Source organism: Zonotrichia albicollis, chromosome 17 (genome assembly GCF_047830755.1).
Source record: "Zonotrichia albicollis isolate bZonAlb1 chromosome 17, bZonAlb1.hap1, whole genome shotgun sequence".
Taxonomy (NCBI): Eukaryota; Metazoa; Chordata; class Aves; order Passeriformes; family Passerellidae; genus Zonotrichia; species Zonotrichia albicollis.
Genome location: NC_133835.1, coordinates 13,512,008 through 13,521,742, shown reverse-complemented (window position 1 = coordinate 13,521,742; position 9,735 = coordinate 13,512,008). Strand labels below are relative to the sequence as shown.

The following is a 9,735-nucleotide window of genomic DNA, read 5'->3' as shown; positions in this document are numbered from 1 at the left end:
AAAAATAAAGTAAAAAGAAGAGATGCGAGGAACCAGTTGCAAAATTCACAGAGCCCCGGATCGGGGACGCTGAATCAGGGCTGCTTTACCTACCGGGGCTTCGACACCACTGCAATAATCTTGTCGGATCATTAAGTAAATTACACCTTAAACATTGGTAGCTTACAAGTTGTAATCAGTAATTCAAACTCTTGACAATTATGCAAATTGAAACCCCGGCTGCGCTCGGACTTTCTCGCTTTCGCTGCGAGGACTTTTTCCCGAGTTTGTTTCGCCCAAAACCGCGGCCGGCCGTGGGGGCGGCGCAGTGCGGGGTTCAGCAGAGCCCATACACGCGTGGGCGAGCGGGGAAAACACAGCTCCGTGCCCCAAAACCGCGCAGAGCGGGGGAGCCGCGGCCAGCCCGGGGTGCCCACGCGTGCCCCCGTCGCTCCCCAGGGCAGCGCCCCCGGCCCGCAGCCGAGCAGGGGCGCGGAGGGGCGCGGGCTCGGCGCTGCCCGCCCGCCCTGCGCGGCCGCGGAAGGAGTGGCTTGGGGCTGCGCGCTCCCTCCTGAGTGGCTGGCGGCCGCGGCGCCCGAGCCATCCCTGGGGAGGAGTTAGGATAATCCTATTGCCATTAAGGGCGTCTGGGCAGGGAAAAAAAGCCCGAGTGACCGCGAGCAGCGCGGAGGGTTAGTCCGTCAGCTGCCTTCATGCCTGCCAACTGAGCTCCGTCCGGGGCGCCGCTGCTCTCGCCCAGCGCCGGCGTGGATTTACCGCCCGTGGCGGGGGCCGAGCTCTTCTGTCCGCGGCACCGCGCACCTGGTCCGGACGCTGGACGCCATGTTGTGGAAACTAGCAGATAATGTCAAGTACGAAGAGGACTGCGAGGTGAGGGGCTGCGGGGAGGGGTGGCCGCCGGGGGACGGGGGTGCTGCCGGGGCAGCGCGGGGCTCCGCCGCCCCCGGCCCCGCTCGCTGCCAGCCCCGCCGCCTCCCCGCCGGAGCGGCAGCGCTCCTTGCCCCAGCAGCCCGCTTGGCTTTTTTTCTTTTTTTTTCCTTTTTCCTTTGGAGGTGCGAATTTTTATTTTCGTATTTTTCTATTTTTCTTTACCGAGTCTTTTGAACTCTTGAATTAAATGGGTCCCAGCTGGGAGAGCCGAGCTCGCATCCCGCATGGAGCAGCTCCCGCACCCCGGAGCCGCGGGGCCGTGGGAGCGGAGCGCACCGCAGGGATGCGGAGGAGCCGGCAGGTAGCAGCTGCTGAGCCGGGCAGGGCGAGCCCTTCCTTCCTTCCCACGTTTTTCCTCCCCGGGAGCAGCTCCCACCCGCCTCGAGGTGCTCCCGGGTTTTGATCTCTCCGAACTCGTCTGTGCCCCCCCGGCTCCGCCTGCTCGGCTCCTGCAGATTAGCCGCAGTGCCCGCTTCACGCTCCATTGGGACCCCATTCACCTCTTATTAACTAGCCCTGTTATTTTAATGACCGTGAAGCCAGAAGCTGCTAAATCCCTGGATCAGCTCGATGTAGACATTTCAGCTCTGAGCGCTGGGATTGGAAATGGGGCAGGAGCGGCGATGGCACGGCTGGAGGCAGCACCGCGCTCCCTCCCGGCGGGCAGAGCCGGCAGCCCCGGCCCGGGCGCCCCTCGGGGTGGGGAGCATGGCAGGGCCGGGGGTCCCCATCGCTCCGAGCCCCCCTGGCCCCGCCGAGGCAGCGCGGCGGAAACGCGGCTGCGCCTCTGATTTGAATTTTTCTGATTTTAATGATTCCCCTGCTGACTCGCACAAGCGGGAGAAGGGTTGTTCTGGTGTAGTTGCGATCAGGAGAGCAGCGAGACCTGCTTTGTAAGCTCTTCCCTGGGAGCGGGGCTGATTCCTTCCGCGAAGCGCCTTAAAAACCCCAAACTCTGGGCAGCAGCGGGGCGGCTCTCGCTCTCCTCTCTCCTTCCCAAGCGCCACCACCCGCGGCCGCCGCGTCCCCTGACCCTGCTGACGGCCACCCCGCTGTCCCCCACCCCTGTGTGCTTTCCAGGACCGGCACGATGGCAGCAGCAACGGGAACCCGCGGCTGCCGCACCTCTCCGCCGTCAGCCAGCACCTGTACAGCCCGGCCCCGCCGCTCTCGCACTCGGGCGCCTCCGACTTCCAGCCGCCCTACTTCCCCCCTCCGTACCAGCCGCTGCCTTACTCGCAGTCCAGCGACCCCTACTCGCACCTCGGGGACCCTTTCTCCATCAACCCGCTGCACCAGCCGCCGCCGCCGCCGCCCAGCCAGCAGCAGAGCGCTTGGCCGAACCGGCAGAGCCAGGAGGCGGCGGGGCTGGCCCCGCACGGGCGCCCCGGGCTGGTGCCGCACCTCTCGGCGCTGGAGAGCGGCTCCGCCGGCAGCCGCCGCGACACTTTCCGCCGCTCCGAGCTGCTGCTGCCCCACGGGCACGGCCTGGACGCCTCGGCGCTGGCCGATAACCTGGGCCTGCACGACATGGCCCACCAGATGGAGGAGGTGCAGGTAAGGAGAGCCCGGAGCCCCTCGGCAAAGCGGGACAGGCGCCGTGTCCTCCAGCACATCCCATCCCCGTCCGTGCAGAGAAATCCGCGTTTTGTCCCCTTCGCCCCTCGGGGTGCGGGTGCGCGGGGAGGGGATGGGTTTCCCTAAACCCTCTCGGCTCTTCCAGGTGCGAAACTTTCTCCCCCTTTCTCTTTCCAGAATGTGGAAGATCAACACTTACTAATGCATGACCAGACAGTCATTAGAAAAGGTCAGTAAGGTGGCACCGCAGTTTTACTTTCCCTTGTCAATAGTTAAAAGTTTCATGACGCGCCGATGAAGTGACGCCCTGTTATTTTTATAAAGAACGATCCTTTGGGATCGGGAGGGCAGAGGAGTTTTTATTCCATTCTTTGTCGCTGGATTTTTTTGATGCTGTCCGAAGGACAAACTGCCCTGGGCTGTGAGACACGGCTGTCCCCCCTCGTGTGCTCCTCTTGTGTTGTGGCTTTAATCGGAACCAGGACCTTGAACCGATTTTAATCTTTCCTGAAGTACGTGTGTGTAAAGTGACACGGGACGTTTCTTTTGTTTGTTTGTTTGAGGTTTTTTTGTTGCTGATAGCACTCGAAGATAGTTTTTTTTTTTTCCCAATTTTTTAACCTCTTTACAAGTCTTGAGAAAAGACCGAATTCGCTGGCAGAAGACTGTTTGGCTTTATCTTAATCGAAATTGGTTTGTAGCCGAGGTTTTGAGGAAGAAGGAAGACGTATTGACTCAATTTACAGTAATTTAGTTTTTTTTCCTTGGTTTTGTTTTTAAACAAATTTGTGCTTGAAAAAAAAAAAATCAGAAGTTTCCTCTGAAGACTTCAAACAAATACCTAACTGAGGAAAAGCAGAAGTGTGTGTCAGAGCGCTGATTGCTGCCTTTAGCTCATGGGAGAATAATTTTGCTGTCAGATGCACCACTGACAAATCTTCCCCCTCCGGGAGTGGGGCCGACCTCGGCTCTTTAACCCTTTCAGCAGCAGAACCGGGCGGATTCGCGAGGGGATGGAAAAGCCGGATCTGTGGTTTGCTCCTCCAAAGCCTTTGTTGTCCCTCCTCACCCAAAGGCTGAAGCTCTTAACGAGGAGCAGCTCCTTTACTTTCGGTTCTCCCCTGGGCTGCGTCCCTCCCTGTAGTGCTGCTCTCTGGTAGGAATTTGTTTGGGATTAAATTCCGAGGGCGGTTTCTCAAATCTGCGTGTGCGAGGTGGAAGATGAAGCCCAGCAGGAGCCGGGAGGTTTCTCCCTGCCCTGGCTCGGGAAGAGTTTTGGCAGTAGCTGGAGGATGCTAATTTGGAGTCTGCTGTAGCGCGGAGTTTTTGTGAGCGCGGCTTTGCTACCTTGCAGCCTGCTGGTGTGGGGTTTGTGTGTTTTGAGAATCGTTCTTGGTTGTGTTCGGCAATCCAGTGGCAAAATCCAGCTGGTCAGGAATAGTTTTGGGGCCCTTTGGGTGGATGGATGTTGGGGATGGGGGCAGTGACATGAGCATTTAACACCAAACAAAATCCTCTCTCCCGGCTTGTTTTTATAGGAAAAAAACCCCACTTGCCACTCTCTATTTAATTTCCCCTTTTATAAAATCCCTGTTTTCCCTACTCCACCCTCAGGTCCCATCTCCCTAACGAAGAACAGCGCTCTGAGCCTGCCCTGCCAGAAGGATGGCTTGATCGGGGTGGTGATCAACCCCAACGAGGTGTTCTGCTCCGTGCCGGGCCGCCTGTCCCTGCTCAGCTCCACGTCCAAGTACAAAGTGACGGTGGCAGAGGTGCAGAGGCGGCTCTCGCCCCCGGAGTGTCTCAATGCCTCCCTGCTAGGAGGAGTCCTGCGAAGGTAGGATGGACCCTCCCTGCCCTGCCAGCCTCCCCCTGTGCCCTGTTTGTGTTTTTATTGTGTGGAAGATTGGATGGACCCTCCCTGCCCTGCCAGCCTCCCCCTGTGCCCTGATTGTATTTGTATTTTCCTTGTTTTGCTGTGTGGAAGATTGGATGGACCCTCTCTGCCCTGCCAGCCTCCCCCCTATGCCCTGATTGTATTTGTATTTTCCTTGTTTTGCTGTGTGGAAGATTGGATGGACCCTCTCTGCCCTGCCAGCCTCCCCCCTATGCCCTGTTTGTATTTGTATTTTTCTTGTTTTGCTGTGTGTGAAAGGTTGGGTGGACCCTCCTTGCCCTGCCTGTATTTGTATATCTCACCCCCTGTATTTGTATTTTCCTTGTTTTTGCTGTGTGTGAGCAGCACAGCCACACCAGCACAGCCACAGAGCCTCTCAGTCAGCTCCTGATTTTTTGAGCAGCCCAACGACGCTGAATCCTAATAGGCTTTGGAAATAAAAACTTCTTTGCACTTCTGCTGCCTCTGGAGAAGTGCTATTAACAGCTCTGACAGCGATTCTCATTCTCTGTTTAGAGCTGAGGGTTTTGTCTCAAAACCAGCACGTGGAGCTGTCTCTGATTCCCAAAACCCCGTGGAATGATTTTTTTACTAAATCTCGTGGTCCTGATTAATCATTGCAAGGACATTTTCCACATCCTTTTCTGCATACACTTAATTTGGCTTGTGATCATTCTACAACTGTTGGTTTCAGTGGTGCACTTTGAAATATTTTGATTTTGACCTGCTGTGTTTCATCCTGGCTGGATTGGAGTAGAGCATTTAAAAAGTAGGTCACTTGAAAAGAGCCTGTTTTTTATCTTTCTCCCCACCCCAGTAGAACCCTATTGAATGTCAGTAACTGGAATTTCTCATCTTAAAAAGAAGTGTTCCCTGAAGATAAATAAGGCCATTTTTTTTCCTCTTTAATTACAGAGCCAAATCTAAAAATGGTGGCAGATCATTAAGGGAAAAACTGGATAAAATTGGCTTGAATCTTCCTGCTGGCAGAAGGAAAGCTGCAAATGTGACACTATTGACATCTTTGGTGGAAGGTCAGTCCCCGAGTGTGTCTTAAAAATAAACTTTCTCCCCTTGTGCACAGCTTTTATCCTCTGGGCAAAGCATGGAAAGCTTAGAAAGTCCCTGAAATGAATCTGGGGTTTTTTGTTTGTTTTGAAGTGAGCGAGGTGGGGATGTTGCAGCACCCAGGGAAGGGCTGTGCTGCTCTCTCACCCAAACCCAGCCAAACTGCAGGGATGCAGAATTCCTGCCTGCCAGGATGGGGCACCTTTGCCCGCTCTGTCTCCCGAGGGATGTTTTGGGTTTCAAAAGGGGTGAAACTCGTGGCATTGCTGGGTTTGGCTTCTTGTTGGGAAACCCGGGGACTCTGGGGCAGCTGAGTGCAGCCCTGCCCCACCTCAGCGGTGTCCTCAGAAGCTTTGCTAATAAACAAGCTTATAAAGTGAGATTTATAGCTTTGGGCTTCCTGCTAGGAAACTGGAGCCCCTTTAATGTGGGCCGTGCTCTGTGGCCCCTCTGTCAGTGGGGCTGACCTGAAGGGTGTGTATAAATGTGTGTATATATATGTGTGTGTGTGTGGTTTACATTTGGTGTTCCTGTTCCAAGCAGCTCCTGGTAGTGGCACAGTTTAATAGGAATACAGGCAGCAACTGAAATGGGAAGAGTGAAAAGTGGTCTAACAATACCTTCCTGCTGTTTATAATGCAGCAACTTGCTTTTAAAAGCTTTGCTTGGGAGTTTTGGAGAGCTGATGTGTGTTCACAGGCACATTGCACTGATAACACCAATCTTTTATCTTAAGCCTGATCAAATTGTTTTAATGAAGAAAAAAAAGTGACCTGGTTATACACCTTGCAGTTCTGAAAATTCTTATGAAAAAATATTTCAAGAGCATACCAACTGAAAACTTTTATTATAATTACATAACTTTTAAATATTATTATAAAACTTTATTATAATGTGGGATTTATTTGGCAGATATTTTAAAATATCAGTGGACAATTTGATCTTGACTGAATTGAGTCCTTTGCTGTGCAGTTGTTCTGGATAGAAACAGGAACTTTTCTTTCTAGTATAAAAGCAAGAGAATTCTTTTTTGTAGCAGTCACCCTATAAATTTCTTTTTTCTCGATACAAACTTACAAAGAAACAGATCCATCAATTAAAATATCCTAGTAAGTGACAGAACGATGTTGCTTTCCAAAATAGAAATACACTTCAGAAATTCACAGTGCTTTTTCCTTAATGTCCCTGATTTCCTTACAATAAATGATATTTTAGCATTTACCAAGCCCTCCCTTTCACCCCGCCAGGTGAAGCTGTGCATCTTGCTCGTGACTTTGGCTACGTGTGTGAGACAGAATTTCCTTCCAAAGCAGTGGCTGAGTATTTAACCAGACCACACATGGGCCGCAACGAGATGGCAAACAGGAAGAACATGCTGCTTGCTGCAAAGTAAGCTTCCAGCTTGGATTTTATTTCTTCTCCCCTTTTTGAACGTGTTTTTGTCTGACTCTGACTGTCTGCGACTGGGGGATAGCTTGGCGGATTTTTGTGTGTAATTTTAATTAGGAAGATGAAGCAATTCTTTTTATTTGGTTTTGGTTGGAATTCAGCTGTGGCAGCAGTTTTATTTTAGTCTGAACCAATAATAAGGGGTAACAATCCTGTAGGTAACTAAAGCAGTTTGGACCAGTTCTGTTCAAATGCAGTAAAAAGGAAAAATGCTACAGCAGGACAGCCCTGAGGAAAAGGTGTCTCTAGCAGCAGTTTTATTTTAGTCTGAACCAATAATAAGGGGTAACAGTTCTGTAGGTAACTAAAGTAGTTCGGACCAGTTCTGTTCAAATGCAGTGAAAGCTTCAGGAAAAATCCTAAACCAGGAGAGCCCTAAGGGCAAGGGGACCCTAGGGACAAAGGGACCTTAAGGAAAAAGTGACCCTAAGGACAAGGTGTCTGTAGGTGTGGCAGGGCCAGGAGTAGAGCAGGGGCAGCTCAGCCCCCATGTGCTCCCTTTGGCAGCTCCCAGCTTCCCATGGCACTCAGGAGCTGCTGGAGAGTCCCTTTTTCCCCTCTTATGGCTGGAGATGTTTATAGTTCACTGGAAGCATCCTTTGGAGGTGTGGAAAGTCCCTGTGCTCCAATAAATCCCTGTCACAGACCTGGGGGAGGAGGGAGCTTTGTTCTGGCTGTGCTGCAGACCCTCGTGCCTGTGATAAACCCTGGGCTGAGTTGAGCTTATCCAAAACTGGTGTTTGTAGAGCTCAACTTTCCCTTTTTCCCTTCTGAGCTCCTCTCCCAGGCTCAGGTGTGGCAGAGCTTTGGTTTGTTCTGCTCTGGGATGGTTTCTGGTCTGGGGTGGATGGAATTCCCTGCTTTTGGCAGCACCCTCACTCTGCAGAGGGGCTCAGAAAAACCTGCCTGAGCTGCTGAGAAAGTGCCCTGGCTTTGTGTTCACAACAGGAGTGTAAAACACACTCCTGGTGTTGAATCCATTCAGCCTTCTTTTAAAAAAAAATCTTTTACAATAATAGATCTCTTAAAAATGTATAAATCTAAGAATCTACTCTCCCTTGCCTATAGTTTGAACACTGTGCTAATTTTTTCCCAAGCACTCCTCCTGCTCTTGAGTATTTTCCTTATTGGCATTGTTACTGGCACTAATAAAAATCCCCTGGAAGACGTTTGTGATTGAGAAATTCTGATAAAGTGATGATTCTGTTAAGATTGCTCAGCTCCTGTGAAATCCCTTCAAGGGGACAGATTTACAAGCAGCAAACAACATATGCTGGAGCATTATTAGGCACTCATGTTTTGCCAGGCATATGTGTGAGTGTTTGCAGGATCAGGGCCTCGGCCTCCCTACATATACACGGAATATACACAACTAAATTAAATCTCCTCTTCAGCTGCTCCAGCTGGGAAAGTTCTCAGAGGAACCAGCACTGAATTCCCACCCCAAATCTGGAGCAAACGATGCAGAGCCAGGCAGGCACCAGAGGTGCAGAGTTGGTTCTGCAGAGTTTTTTTTGTGATGGGGATGCAGCAGAAGGTTCATCAGGAAGTGGTGCTGATAAACAAAAACCTGGAAATCCAATCCAGTTTGAACGTGATGCTAATTGGGGGGGGTTTTTTGTGTTGAATTTAGACGCTGAATTTCTCCTAGTTCCCGCCACAAACGCCAAACGTTCGATGCAGATCTCTTTGTTATTCCAGTTTATTTGTCATCTCTTTGTTATTTCAGTTTATTTGTGATTCACTTTCTGCGTCCGAGGATATTGCAGCTTTATTCCCGTATTTATTCGGGTTTGTTTCCGTGGTGTAAAGCGCGAGCCCTTTGTGTGTGTTGCAGGCAGATCTGTAAGGAATTCACCGACCTCCTCACTCAGGACAGAACCCCCCTTGGAAACACGCGGCCCAGCCCCATCTTGGACCCTGGCATCCAGGGCTGTTTGACTCATTTCAGCCTGATCACACACGGCTTTGGGAGCGCTGCCATCTGCGCTGCCATGACATCCGTGCAGAACTACCTAAACGAGGCGTTAAAAATAGCAGACAAATCCTACATGAACGCTGGCGACCAGAGCCCCGCAGAGACCAACAAAACCATTGACAAAATGGACAAGCACAGGAAGTGAGAGGAAAACCAGACTCTGCCCTTCCTCCTACACAGACTCTCATCTTCTTGCCAGGGGGAACATAGAGATTTGGGTGGTTTTATTTTTTTTTTCTTTTTTTTTTTTCCTTTTTTTTTTTTTTTAAGAAACAAGGGGAAAAAGGGGAGGAAAATAAAAATCATTCAGGATCTTCACTCCTGCTGGATCCGTGGGACACAAGTGTTGCTAAAAGCTGCAGTATCCCTGTTGTGTGGAGCAATTGCCTGGAGATAAGTACTCGGGACAAGTGTACTGAATCCTTTGCTGTTACAGTGGTGCTATAAAGGGGGGGTTGATGGAATTATCCACAGAGATTTATTTAGATTCCTTTTCCACATCTCAGTATCTCGTGGCTGACCAGCTTCATGTGTAGTTTTTAAGAGACAGATTTTAGATGGAAGCCTGTTCTGCTCTCTGATACAATTTCAGGGGTTCATTTTCTCTCAAAACACAACAGTAACAATAAAACAGTATTAAGCAGTGGTATAGAGATTTATGTACATTAATTTTTTTTTATATAAACACCTGAAAATTGTAAGATAATTCTGTGGGGTTGTTTTTTAAAATCCGTTTAGTTTCTTTATTTTTTTTCTCTTTTTTTTTTTCCTTTATTTTCAGATTAACATAGAGTACTAAAATCCTACTAGACTTCAGATGGCATTTGACATGCTA

General features: G+C 50.5%; 1 protein-coding gene across 1 annotated transcript; it reads left to right on the top strand.

Moving 5' to 3' along the window:
- Positions 1 to 601: 601 nt before the first annotated feature.
- TFAP2C (transcription factor AP-2 gamma) lies at positions 602 to 9,114 on the top strand. Its single transcript, XM_074553793.1, has 7 exons — positions 602 to 870; positions 2,011 to 2,487; positions 2,686 to 2,737; positions 4,123 to 4,345; positions 5,321 to 5,439; positions 6,721 to 6,862; positions 8,760 to 9,114. The coding sequence occupies exons 1-7, from the start codon at positions 823 to 825 to the stop codon at positions 9,043 to 9,045; spliced, it is 1,347 nt and encodes a 448-aa protein (XP_074409894.1). The 5' UTR covers positions 602 to 822; the 3' UTR covers positions 9,046 to 9,114.
- The last annotated feature ends 621 nt before the right edge of the window (positions 9,115 to 9,735 follow it).